Raw genomic sequence first — 14,338 nt, forward strand, 5'->3', positions numbered from 1 at the left:
TCTATGCAGAGTTTGGGGGAAGGAGTGGGGACTAATTGTTATTTCAGAGAGCCTGCACAGGCTCGATGGGCTGAATGGCTTTCTGTGCTGTAATGTGTAGCACCTTCATGTTTGGAAATGTGATTTTAATTCCCTCTGGGTGCTGTTGCCCTTTTTAAAAAAAATTGATCTATGATATGATCTTAAAAGCCTAAAACGTGGTGGCATATTGGTTAGCACTGCTGCCTCACAGCACCAGGGACCCGGGTTCAATTCCAGCCTTGGGTGGCTGTCCGTGTGGAGTTTGCACTTTCCCCCTGTGTCTGCGTGGGTTTCCTCCCACAGTCCAAAGATATGCAGGTTAGGTGGATTGGCCATGATAATTGCTCCTTTGTTTGGGGCTGTTTAGCACAGGGCTAATTCGTTGGCTTTGAAAGCAGGCCAGCAGCACGGTTCGATTCCCGTAACAGCCTCCCCGAACAGGCGCTGGAATGTGGCTTTTCACAGTAACTTCATTTGAAGCCTACTCGTGACAACAAGCGATTTTCATTTCATTTTTCATTTTCCTTAGTGTCCAAAAGGTTAGGTGGACTTACAGGAATAGGATCAGGGAGTGGACCTAGTTAGAGTGCTGTTTCTGAGCGTCACTGCAGACTCTATGGACCGAATGGTCTCCATCTGCACTGGAGGAATTCCTGTGATTTAACTCCGGAACATGAGGAATCTACTCTCGTTTACAGGCTGTCGGGAGCACTGTCACGGTGTATCAGATTCTCCATGGGTAGTTCAGCTGATTGAAGATTCTGATGGAAGGACTAAGCAGGCACAATCTTTACTGAAACTCTCCTTGAAAATTGCACTTCTCAAACCTAAATACACCTCTGCCAATCTGATTCTGTCTCTTTAGATTCAGGCCAATTGTGTATTTATAAAGCACCAAATACCAGGATAAATATTCAAATGTTAGGGCAGTCAGACTCTCATCCAAAGTGGGGTTGAGTTGTGGATTGGTGAGCAGGAAAAGCCACCAGTGTGGGCAGTGTAAGATCAAGAAAGTTGAATATATCCCTGAATTGAGGGCTGGTGGATAGATGTGTTAATCTCAGGAAAGGGATAGAGAAGAGGACAAATTTGTTCAATACCCATTGAATTCCCACAGTGCCATTCAGCACATCAAGTCAGCACCAACCCTCGGAGAGCACCCACCTAGTCCCGCTCCCCCACCCTATCCATTAATCTGCACATCTTTGGACACTAAGGGACAAATCTTTTAGCATAACCCAACCTATACATCTTTGGGTTGTGGGAAGAAACTAGAGCACTCTGAGGTACCCACCCAGACACTGGGAGAATGTGCAAACTCCAAACAGTCACCCAGGGCTGGAATCCCTTGTGCTGTGAAGCAGCAGTGCTAACCACTGTGCCACCATGCTTTCTTTTAACAGTCCTTAAGAGTTAGACACCGGGGTAGGGTATCAGGTTATTGTAATGTTTCCTCAAGATCATTCTTCCGTCACTCGACATTCCTTGCAGACCAACATGATGTGACTTTGTACTTTGTGGGAAGCTCTATCTCCAGTATGTGATCTGCTGTGTTTTGGATTATGCCAGTGTTCTCAAAGGATTCTTCAGACTTGCAGTAATTTTAATAAAGACATTCTTTTGAACACTTCAGATGAGAATCTCTTGCTCACGAGGCTTAATTAGTCGGCTGTAGCTAAATGGTGACTCAAACGGTTGTGGGTTTAAGTCCAACTTCAGAGAGCTGAAATATGTTTAGGTTGGCACTCTAATACAGTACTGAGTGCCACATTTTTGGAATTACAAAGTATGAATCTGTCTGCACTTTAAAGTAAACATGAAATGTCTCATGACAATTCTGAAAGCGAGCCCTGGTGTCTTGGTCGATATTTATCCCTCAATACTGCTTTTTTTAAATCATCTGGTAATTTTTGTGTTGCTGTTTGTGGGAACTTTGTTACGATCCGGTAGGACTAGTGACTTCTTATAAGTAGATGAAATTTGAAATTCCAGGTATCAAGAGTACAAAGCCACAAGATTCCACAGTTTTTCAACAAACACATACATTTTACTGTACAAGAGTCAACAAAGCAAACAGCCAATACTATCTACCTTATACTGTAACATCCAGAATTAACATGAGGTAAACATAAATCAACAGGCAAGCTGTGGTTGAACACAAACCACACCTTAAATGGCAGGCATAAACAACGTATTCTCAGTGATCCCCAAAAAATATCCAATAAAACTTCCTTCCTGAAGAGGAATTACAACTCGTCTCCATTAAAGATCTAACTTCTGATTGTTCTCAACAGCTGTTCCAGTTCAAACAATCCCAACAACCTCTTGCTTCCCAATTGTTCAACCTCTTCTCCCTTCGACTACACCCACAGGATTCACGAGGCTACACTCCAGGATCTAATCACAATCCCAGCTATCTAGCCACACTGAGCAGACACCCACCGTGCACCATGGGCTTTTCTACTTTCAAAGAGCAAACCGCTTCACTGAGCTGACAACTGTGCAGGTCTTCTCTTAAGCTCCAACTCCCCAGCAGCACAGAGTTAACAATTGCACCTGGGCTTCACTGAGCCCCAGCTGTCACCTCTTAAACTCCGGACTAATCTCGTCCTGTTGGTTTGATTTATGTGCCCATAAACCCAACCCTGTAGTCACACGTTTTGCACCACCTTTCAGCATATGCAGCCTATGTCTTCCCTGCCCCCCGCCACATCATGCCAGATTCCCTCACTCTATTCTTTGAGAGAACAAAGTGAGGGAAGCTTCACCATAGTGAAGGTTTCTTTACAATAGCTTTGAAAATATAACAAGATCCTACCATCATTAAATTTTTGACAAATAGTTTACTGCACAATGGAAATCTTCTCATTTTTCACAATTACACATGGTATTTATAGATCCTTCAAAGCTTAAGCAAAAGCAAGTGTATATGACAAGTATTATTAGCGGGATTCAAAATTCAAACATTATAGAACTATCATATCTTGGTTTTTCACCTACATCTTTCCTTTGAACTCTGGACATAGCATCAGCAATTACATTGTGCTTCCCATAATCTTTCCATGTCAACAAAAGGTTTATATTCATTCATGGATGAAGGTATCTTTGGCTACGCCAACATTTATTGCCCATCCCTAATTGCCTTGAGAAGTTGGTGGTGAGCTGTATTACTGATCTGCTGCAGTACCTGTGGTTAGGTACAACCACAGTGGTGTTAGGGAATGAGCTCCAGGATTTTGACCCAACGACAGTGAAGGAACAGTGATATATCTAAATGGTGTGTGGCTTGGAGGGGAACATTCAGGTGGTGATGTTTTCAAGTTTCTGCTACCCTTGTACTTCTAGATGGTTTGGAAAGTTGTCAAAAGGGCCCGTTGCTGAAGTGCACCTTGTAGATGGTAAACACGGCTGCTATTATGTATCATTGCTGGAGTAAGTGAGTGTTTAAGATGGTGGATGGGGTGCCAATCAAGCGGGCTGCTTTGTCTTTATTTATAGCTTAAGAAACAGTGGCAGGATCGGACAGAGTCAGCATAGATTTATGAAGGGGAAATCATGCTTAACAAATCTACTGGGATTCTTCGAGGATTAGTTAAATCAATAGCAAGAAGCGATATGGGATCAGAAGGCATAGAATCTCTGTGGGTACGGTTGAGAAATCATAAAGGTAAAAAGACCCTGATGGGAGTTGTATAGAGGCCCCTGAGCAGTAGTCAGGATGCGGGGCAGAAAACAAAACAGATTTAAAAAGGCATATAAAAAGGGACTTTCCAGGTGGACCTGGAAAATCAGGTTGGTAGTGGATCCCAAGAAAAGGAATTTATGTAATGTTTAAGAGATTTTTTTTGGAGCAGCTTATGATAGAGCCTAATAGGGAACAGGCAATTCTGGATTTGATATGTAATGAGGCAGACTTGATTAGGGAACTTAAGGTGAGGGAACCCTGAGGGAGCAGTAACCACAATATGATAGAATTTAACCTGCAGTTTGAGAGGGAGAAGCTGGTATTCCAGAGGCACAACAAAAGTTCATCCCAAGGAGAAGGAAACATGCTAAGGGGAGGACGAGGCATCCATGACTGAGTGAAGTCAAGGACAGCAGAAAAGCAAAAGAAAAAGCATACAAAGTGATGAGCATTAGTGGGAAGCCAAAGGATTGGGAAACCTTTAAAAGTGAGCAGAGGATAACTAAAAAAGCAATAATGGGGGAGAAGATGAAATATGAGTGTAAGTTAGCTTGTAATATAAAAGAAGATAGGAAGAGATTTTTCAATATATAAAAGGTAAGAGAGAGGCAAAATTAGACATTGGACCACAGGAAAATGAGGCTGGAGGAGTAATAATAGGAAACAAAGAAATGACAGGGGAACTTAATAGTTACTTTGCATCAGTCTAAATGGTGGAAAACACCAGTGGGATGCCAGAGCTCCAGGAGAATCAGGGGGCACAGGTGAGTGTAGTGACCATCACTAATGAGAAGCTTCTGGGGAAACTAAACGGTCTGAAGGTGGATAAGTCACCTGGGCAGGATGGACTACATGCCAGGGTTCTGAAGGAGGTAGCTGAGGAGATTGTGGAGGCATTGGTGATCTTTCAGGAATCACTGGAGGCGGGAGGGTCCCAGAGGACTGGAAAGTAGCTAATGTAACACCACTGTTTAAGAAGGGAGGGAAGCAGAAGACGGGAAATTATAGGCCGGTTAGCCTGACTTCAGTCATTGGCAAGATATTTTTGAGTCCATTATTAAAGATGAGATTGCGGAGTATTTGGAAGCGCGTGATAAAATAGGACTGAGTCAACATGGCTTCATCGAGGGGAGATCATGTGAGACAAATCTGTTAAGAGTTCTTTGAAGAGGTAACAAGGAAATTAGACAGAGGAGAGTCAATGGACGCGATTTATTAGATTTCCAGAAGGCATTTGACAAGGTGCCACACGGGACTGTTAATTAAGTTAAAGATCCATGGTATTAAGGGTAAGATCCTGGTGTGGATAAAGGATTGGCTGACTGGCAGAAGGCAGAGAGTGGGGATAAAGGGGTCTTTTTCAGGATGGCAGCCGGTGACGAGTGGTGTGCCCCTGAGGTCGGTGCTGGGACCACAACTTTTTACAATATACATTAACGATTTGGAAGAAGGAACTGAAGGCACTGTTGCTCAGTTTGCAGATGATATAAAGATCTGTAGAGGGACAGGTAATATTGAGGAAGGGGGGGGGGGCTGCAGAAGGAGTTGGACAGGCTAGGAGAATGGGCAAAGAAGTGGACAGGCTAGGAGAATGGGCAAAGAAGTATCAGATGGAATATAATGTGAAAAAATGTGAGGTTACGCACTTTAGAAGGAGGAATGGAGACAGAATATTTTCTAAATGGAGAAATGTTTAGGAAATCAGAAGCACAAAGGGACTTGGGAGTCCTTGTTCAAGATTCTTTTAAGGTTAATGTGCAGGTTCAGTCATCAGTTAGGAAGGCAAATGCAATGTTAGCATTCATGGCGAGAGGGCTAGTGTACAAGAGCAAGGTTGTACTTCTGAGGAGTATAAGACTCTGGTCAGACCCCATTTGAAGTATTGTAAGCAGTTTTGGGCCCTGTATCTAAGGAAGGATGTGCTGGCCTTGGAAAGAGTCCAGAGGAGGTCCACAAGAATGGTCCCTGGAATTAAGAGCTTGTCATATGAGGAACAGTTGAGGACTCTGGGTCTGTACTTGTTGGAGTTTAAAAGGATGAGGGGGAATCTTATTGAAACTTACAGCATACTGCAGGGCCTGGATAGAGTGCACATGGAGAGGAGATTTCCGCTTGCAGGAAAAACCAGAACCCGTTCCGTAGGGCAGGGACTCATTTTAGATACCTGGGGGTGCAGGTTGCTTGGGAGTGGGGAGGGGGGCTCTGTAGGCACAACATTTCTAGTTTGGTGGGGAGAGTGAAAGCTGATCTGGCAAGATGGGATGGTCTCCCTCTTGTCACTGGCGGGTCGGGTACAGGCGGTTAAAATGAACGTGTTGCCGATATTTCTGTTTATTTTCCAATGCCTGTCGATTTTCCTGCCAAAGGCATTTTTTCGAGAGATTGAAAGAATGATTACCTTGTTCGTATGGGGAGGGAAGGAGGCCAGAGTTAGAAAGGTGCTGCTACAGAGGGGAAGGCAGGCGCGGGTTTGGGTCTTCCGAACCTGACATGTTATTACTGGGCGGCGAATGTGGAGAAGGTGCGGAGCTGGGTCAGAGGAGTTGATTCCCAGTGGGTCAGAATGGAGGAGAGTTTGTGTAGGGGGGCGAGATTGAAGGCGCTAGCAACTTCCGATGGCCCTAGGTAAATACTCAGGGAGTCCGGTAATAACAGCTTCATTGAGAATTTGGAGACAGTTTTGCCAACACTTTGGGTTGGGGGCAGGGTCAAGGGAAATGCTGATTTGGGGGGAACCACAGATTTGAACCAGGGAAGTGAGATGGACATTTTTGGAAATGGAAGGAGAAGGGGATTAAGACACTAAAAGATTTGTTTCTTGGGGGTTGGTTTGCAGGATTGAAGGAGATGAAAGCGAAGTATGGACTGGAGCAGGGGGAAATGTTTAGATACATGCAGGTTTGAGATTTTGCCACAAAGGAGTTAGAGCTTTCCGGTGGAGCCGGCCTCCACATTGCTGGAGGAGGTGCTGATGACATGGGGACTGGAGAACGGGGTAGTGTCAGCGGTTTACTTTGGAAGAGGAGAAGGCACCACTGGAAGGGATCAAAGCAAAGTGGGAGAAAGAGTTGGTATGGAGATGGGGTTCTGGTGTGAGGTGCTGCAGAGAGTGAATGCCTTCACCTCGTGTGTGAGGTTGAGGCTGATACAGCTGAAGGTGGTATATAGAGCACACAAGTGGTGCACGTGAAACTGGACCCAGGCCCAGGGCAGGCCATATTCGGTGTGTCGGACCATCCGGGGGTTGGAAACGGGTGCGGAGGCAGATGTTGTAGCCTTCACTTCATTGATTACACGAAGGCGGATCCTTTTGGGATGGAGAGCAACCTCTCCACCCTGTGCCCTGGCATGGTGGGGGAACCTGTTGGAATTCTTGACTCTTGAGAAGGTTAAGTTTGAACTGCGGGGAAGGATGGAGGGGTTCTACAATTCATGGGCGTTATTCATTATGCACTTTCAAGAATTGGATAACATTGAACTTTAGTGGGGGGGTTGGGTGGGGGGGAGGGTTGGGTGGGGGGGGGGGGGTGGGGGGGAGGGTTGGATGGAGGGGGACTGTTATGTGTTAATGGTGACTGTTATGTGTTAATGGTGACTATGGGTGATTCCTGATTCTTTTTTGTTATTTGTTATGTTAACATGCGGGCAGTTGTTTGGGGATTGGTGGGAGGATGGGATTGTTGTTGTTGATATGGGGATTGACATTATATTCATTACTGCTTATTGTTTATTGTTGGTGGGTGCAAATTTAGGAGAAAATGTGAAAAAGGAGAATTAAAATATTTCTAACAAAAGGAAAAACGAGAACCAGAGGGCACAATCTCAAACTAAAGGGATGATCCTTTAAAACAGAGATGAGGAGGAATTTCCTCAGCCAGAGGGTGGTGATTCTGTGGAACTCTTTGACGCAGAAGACTGTGGAGGCTAAATCACTGAGTGTGTTTAAGACCGAGAGAGATAGGTTCTTGATTAATAAGGGGATCAGTGGTTTATGGTGAAAAGGCAGGAGAATGGGGACCGGAAAAATATCAGCAATGATTGGAGGGCGGAACAGACTCGATGGGCTGAGTGGCCTATTTTTGCTCCGATATCTTATGATCTGATACTCTTATACTGCCCTGTCATGTAAGGCTTTCCTCCTCACTATTTCCCACACCACCAATTGAAACACTATATAAATCTGATCAGTTGTTGAACACTCAAATTCTGAGACTATGTGTTCCCACGGACTCCCCAGTGACCGTACCAGGTGAGCAGCAGAGGAGGTACCTGTGAACGTGAAGACGTCAGCACGCACAAGCCCGGCTGGGCCAACTTGGAGGATCCCGACGTCTGCCAGGTCCGGGCTGCGTGACGACGTCATGGCGGATGGGTCGGTTTGCGTGTTGACGTCAGTGACGGACAGGAACGGTTCGCGTGCTGACGTCGATGACGGATAGGTCGGTTTGCGTGCTGACGTCGGCTGAGGGCTTCTGGCGGGCGGAGAGCGGGACCCGGGTCGGCAGTACGATCACCGGGAGGATGAAGATTTGGACCTCGGAGCATGTATTCAAGTGAGTGAGGGAGTCACTAACCGGGATTGACTCAGGGTATTTGACCAGGCTCCCGGCATTAGGGTCGGTCAGAAGCCGGCCTGGCCTGAGGGAGTCGGGCCTGCCCCCGGGGCGCCGACCTATTACCGACAATGGGTTAGTGGTTGAGGAGAGCGGCAGCCTGGGTTGCGCGTGACTCCTCTGGGCGGTGTTGGCTCAGTGACTACAGTCAAGGTGACAGCAGCCTACATGTGCTGACCTCTACAGAGGGGGAGGTGCTGTGAAGTCAGTCAGTGCAGTGTGATTCAGGCTCACTCTGAGGGTGGTCAGTCAGTACAGTGTGATTCAGGCTCACTCTGAGGGTGAAGTCAGTCGGTGCAGTGGAATTGAGGCTCACTCTGAGGGTGAAGTCAGTGAGTCAGTGCAGTGTGATTCAGGCTCACTCTGAGGGTGAAGACAGTCAGTGCAGAGTGATTCAGGCTCACTCTGAGGGTGAAGTCAGTCAGTGCAGAGTGATTCAGGCTCACTCTGAAGGTGATGTCAGTCAGTGCAGTGTGATTCAGGCTCACTCTGAGGGTGAAGACAGTCAGTGCAGTGTGATTCAGGCTCACTGAGGGTGAAGTCAGTCAGTGCAGTGTGATTCAGGCTCTCTCTGAGGGCAAAGACAGTCAGTGCAGTGTGATTCAGGCTCACTCTGAGGGTGAAGTCAGTGCAGAGTGATTCAGTCTCACTGAGGGTAAAGTCAGTCAGTGTAGTGTGATTCAGGCTCACTCTGAGGGTGAAGTCAGTCGGTGCAGTGGAATTCAGGCTCTCTCTGAGGGCAAAGACAGTCAGTGCAGTGTGATTCAGGCTCACTCTGAGGGTGAAGTCAGTGCAGAGTGATTCAGTCTCACTGAGGGTGAAGTCAGTCAGTGTAGTGTGATTCAGGCGTACTCAGGATGAAGTCAGTGCAGTGTGATTCAGGCTCACTCTGATGGTGAAGTCAGTGCAGTGTGATTCAGGCTCACTCTGAGGGTGAAGACAGTCAGTGCAGTGTGATTCAGGCTCACTCTGAGGGTGAAGTCAGTCGGTGCAGTGGAATTCAGGCTCACTCTGAGGGTGAAGTCAGTCAGTCAGTGCAGTGTGATTAGGCTCACTCTGAGGGTGGTCAGTCAGTGCAGTGTGATTCAGGCTCACTGAGGGTGGTCAGTCAGTGCAGTGTGATTCAGGCTCACTGAGGGTGAAGTCAGTGAAGTGTGATTCGGGCTCGCTCTGAGGGTGAAGTGAGTCAGTGCAGTGTGATTCAGGCTCACTCTGAGGGTGAAGTCCGTCAGTGCAGTGTGATTCAGGCTCACTCTGAGGGTGAAGTCCGTCAGTGCAGTGTGATTCAGGCTCACTGAGGGTGAAGTCAGTGCAGTGTGATTCAGGCTCACTGAGGGTGAAGTCAGTGCAGTGTGATTCAGGCTCACTCTGAGGGTGAAGTCAGTGCAGTGTGATTCAGGCTCACTCTGAGGGTGGTCAGTCAGTGCAGTGTGATTCAGGCTCACTCTGAGGGTGAAGTCAGTGCAGTGTGATTCAGGCTCACTCTGAGGGTGAAGTCAGTCAGTGCAGAGTGATTCAGGCTCACTCTGAGGGTGAAGTCAGTGCAGTGTGATTCAGGCTCACTCTGAGGGTGAAGTCAGTGCAGTGTGATTCAGGCTCGCTCTGAGGGTGAAGTCAGTCAGTGCAGTGTGATTCAGGCTCACTGAGGGTGAAGACAGTCAGTGCAGAGTGATTCAGGCTCAGTCTGAGGGTGAAGTCAGTCAGTGCAGTGTGATTCAGGCTCACTCTGAGGGTGAAGTCAGTGCAGTGTGATTCAGGCTCAGTCTGAGGGTGAAGTCCGTCAGTGCAGTGTGATTCAGGCTCAGTCTGAGGGTGAAGTCAGTCAGTGCAGTGTGATTCAGGCTCACTCTGAGGGTGGTCAGTCAGTGCAGTGTGATTCAGGCTCACTCTGAGGGTGGTCAGTCAGTGCAGTGTGATTCAGGCTCACTCTGAGGGTGAAGTCAGTCAGTGCAGAGTGATTCAGGCTCACTCTGAGGGTGAAGTCAGTGCAGTGTGATTCAGCCTCACTCTGAGGGTGAAGTCAGTGCAGTGTGATTCAGGCTCGCTCTGAGGGTGAAGTCAGTCAGTGCAGTGTGATTCAGGCTCAGTCTGAGGGTGAAGTCAGTCAGTGCAGTGTGATTCAGACTCACTGAGGGTGAAGTCAGTCAGTGCAGTGTGATTCAGGCTCAGTCTGAGGGTGAAGTCAGTCAGTGCAGTGTGATTCAGGCTCACTGAGGGTGAAGTCAGTCAGTGCAGTGTGATTCAGGCTCACTGAGGGTGAAGTCAGTGCAGTGTGATTCAGGCTCAGTCTGAGGGTGAAGTCAGTCAGTGCAGTGTGATTCAGGCTCACTCTGAGGGTGGTCAGTCAGTGCAGTGTGATTCAGGCTCACTCTGAGGGTGGTCAGTCAGTGCAGTGTGATTCAGGCTCACTGAGGGTGAAGTCAGTGCAGTGTGATTCAGGCTCACTCTGAGGGTGAAGTCAGTGCAGTGTAATTCAGGCTCACTCTGAGGGTGAAGGCAGTCAGTGCAGTGTGATTCAGGCTCTCTCTGAGGGTGAAGTCAGTCAGTGCAGAGTGATTCAGGCTCACTCTGAGGGTGAAGTCAGTCAGTGCAGAGTGATTCAGGCTCACTCTGAGGGTGAAGTCAGTCAGTGCAGTGTGATTCAGGCTCACTCTGAGGGTGAAGTCAATCTGTGCAGAGTGATTCAGGTTCACTCTGAAGGATTCACTACATGTTTCCTGGCTCGGAACATCACCAGGGTTTGTGGTTGCAAATCTTCAGCCTTTTCGGTAAAAAGACAGTTCCCAGTAAGGAGCAAAAACTTACTTTTCCTCTATTAAAACTGATTTGTAACAGCTAGCTCATATTTTCTGTTTGTTCGAGTTGATGTTAGGCATGCACAGAAACCTCTCATATTGTTATAAAGCTAAAAGATTGACTTGTCCATGTGGCACATCTCTGCATCATGACATACCTGAAAAAGCTATTGTTTCTGTGAATGCAGTATACAGTGAAGTCCAGAGAGCTTGGGTGTAAAACGTAAGAACCATGACTTAAATGATGTTAACATGGGTCCTTTTAGTCGGGAGGACTATTCAGGGAGACAAAAGGAGGGCTACTATTCCTTTTTTTTCATTCTTGGGATGCGAGTGTCACTGGCTATGCCAGCATTTATTAGGCATCCCTATTTGCCTGCAAAAAGATGGTGGTGAACTATCATCTTGAATGCTTGATGTAGATGCACACAGTGATGTTAGGGAGGGAGTTCCATGATTTTGAACCAGTGACAGTGAAGGAGCGGCAATATGTTTCCAAGATGGGATGGTGCGTGACAGTGGCACAGCAGTTAGCACTGCTATCTCACAGCTCCAGGGTCCTGGATTTAATTCTGGCATTAGGTGACTATAAAGTTTGCACTTTCTCCCCGCGTCTGCATGGGTTTCCTCCAAGTGTTCCGGTTTCCTTCCACAGTCCAAAGATGTGCAGGTGAGCCCTCCATTTGTCTCCCTGAATAGTCTTCCTGACTGTAAGGACCCATGCTATATTGCCCCCTGTAATATTCAAAAGGTTAGGTGGGGTCCCAGGGATAGGGTGGAGACATGGGCTTAAGTAGGGTGCTCTTTCCAAGGGCTGGTGCAGTCTCAATGGCCCGAAGGCCTGCTTCTGCACTGTAAATTCTGTGATTCTATAACCTGGAGAGGAACCTCCAGCTGGTGGTGTTCCCATGTATCTGTTGCCCATGTCCTTCTAGGTGGTAGAGATCATGGGTTTGGAAATAGTCAAACAAATCTTAGTGAGTTGCTCTTGTGATTTTTTTGGATGATACTGTGAACTGATGGTGGATGGGGTGCCAATGGAGCAGGGCTGCTCTGTCTTGGATGATGTCATGCCTGCTGCGTGTTGGAGCTACACTCGTCCAGCCAAGTGGAGAGTATTCCATCATAATCCTGACTTGTGCCTTGTAGATGGTGACCAATCTTTGGAGAGTCAGGTGAATGAATAGAATCACTAGCCAGGGATTGCTGCTGGGAGGACATGTAGTGAATGGATTGGATTTGTTGTATTGTCATGTGTACTGAGGTACAATCAAAAAGTATTGTTCTGCATACAGTCTAGACAGATCATTCCACACATTAAAAAAAACATAGGGAGTACATAAATACACAATGTCAGTACTTGCTATCCACATTCCAATAACTTGCTGTTGGGCTGCGTACATCAGAAAACCTTGTGTCTGTGAATTCTACGACAGAAATTGTCCACACCAGTGGGACAGCAGAGGAGAATTTGACAGGAAAAATTCATTTTAAAACAAACAAATGTATTTCCTGTTTGAATCTGTTGAACACCTTACACCAATTTTCTTGGGTGATACTTTGCAGGCAGCACAAAAGTCTTGATGCTCGTTCACAATAGTTAAAATGTGTTTTGCCTTGTTGTGGCATCAAATCGAGTGATCTTGTGTTCCCAAGTTGTAGTTAGTTTTGAGGTGTAATTTGAGCTCCAAACTTACTGACTGTGTGTGCTATGTTACAATTTATGTATTCACCTTACACAAACTAGTGGATCAGGTGCTGCTTCTGGTAAAGCAGACCCCCGTTCAGTGTACTGTAATAGCAGAATAATTTGGTTTAATTCTGCAAAGATACTTTACAGTAAATGTCTTCAGTTTAGTTACAGGTTCATTGCCTTGGGTGAAGGAGGTTTGCAGATTCTCACATGCTTGTAAATTTCGAGCTTCAGGTCAATTTGCACATTTCCTCACAAGAGGAAAATTTACTTGTGATTGGTTTCGATATGAAATTACTCCTTTTCTTTATGTTTTTACAGTTACGGACAAATGACTTTCTAAGTGTTTATAATTATTATTTAATGCACGTCTCATTACAACTATATAAATTTCTTTAAAGTATGTGATCACCTAGAGACTGGAACACGGTGCAAAGAGATTTGAACACTTTTTATTTGTTCATTGTGTGGGTGCCGCTGGCTCGACCAGGCTTTACTACCCATCCCTAATTGCCCTTCAGAAGGTGGTGGTGAGCTGCCTTCTTGAACCGCTGCAGTCCATGTAGGGTAGGTACACATAACAGTGCTGTTGGGAAGTGAGTTCCAAGATTTTGAAACTGTGACAATGGTGGTTTACCATGCACCTGCCCTTCAAGTTGTGGGAAGAGGTTGTAGGTTTGGAAGGTGCTGTCTATTGAGGTTTGCTGGGTTGTTTTGCATCTTATAGATGGTATACACTGCTGCCACTTTTGCGACGGTGGAGGTTGGGGTGCCAAACAAGCAGGCTGCTTTGTTCTGGATGGTGTCAAGCGTCTTGAGTGTTGTTGGAGCTGCACTTATCCAGGCAAGAAGGGAGTAGTTCATTACATTCATGACTTGTGCCTTATAGATGGTGGACAGGCTTTGATGAGTCAGGAGGTGAGTTACCATCACAGAATTCCCAGCTTGAGACCTGCTCTTGAGGCAACAGTATTTATTTGGCTAGTTCAGTTTCTGGTCAATGTTTACCCCCATGAGGTTGATATGGGGGGGGAGAAGAGGGCAGAAGATGGTTAGATTTTCTCTAGTTAGAATGGTCATTGGCTACTTTTGTACAGTGAATGTTATTTGCCACCTGTCAGTCCAAGCAGAATGTTGTCTAGATTTGCAGCATGACGGCACCAGCTGCTTCAGTATCTGAGGAGTTGCAAATGGCACTGAACATTGTACAATCACCAGCAAACATGTTAATTAATCTTTATTGTTACAAGTAGGCTTACATTAACACTGCAATGAAGTTACTGTGAAAATCCCCCATTCGCCACACTCCAGCACCTGTTCAGGTACACTGAGGGAGAATTCAGAAAGTCCAAATTACCGAACAGCATGTCTTTTGAGACTTTGTCTTTGTTTTTCGGGACTATGACAAAGGATAGTGAAGTACCTACAATCAATTGGTCTATGACACTACCCTGAGAAATTGATGTCCTGGGGCTGAGATGGTTGATTTCCAATGATCACAATTGGCCAGGTCGGATTTGTCCATTTTTTG

General features: G+C 46.3%; 1 protein-coding gene across 1 annotated transcript in view; it reads left to right on the plus strand.

Annotated features, from left to right (window-relative positions):
- Window positions 1–8,110: 8,110 nt before the first annotated feature.
- Window positions 8,111–14,338, plus strand: part of prelid3b (PRELI domain containing 3) — a 31,421-nt gene continuing 25,193 nt past the window's right edge. Inside the window, exon 1 of the mRNA XM_038802943.1 lies at window positions 8,111–8,259. Coding sequence (XP_038658871.1) covers window positions 8,135–8,259 — 125 coding nt within the window. The 5' untranslated portion in view covers window positions 8,111–8,134. The remainder of the gene's footprint in view (window positions 8,260–14,338) is intronic.

Source organism: Scyliorhinus canicula, chromosome 7 (assembly GCF_902713615.1).
Source record: "Scyliorhinus canicula chromosome 7, sScyCan1.1, whole genome shotgun sequence".
NCBI lineage: Eukaryota > Metazoa > Chordata > Chondrichthyes > Carcharhiniformes > Scyliorhinidae > Scyliorhinus > Scyliorhinus canicula.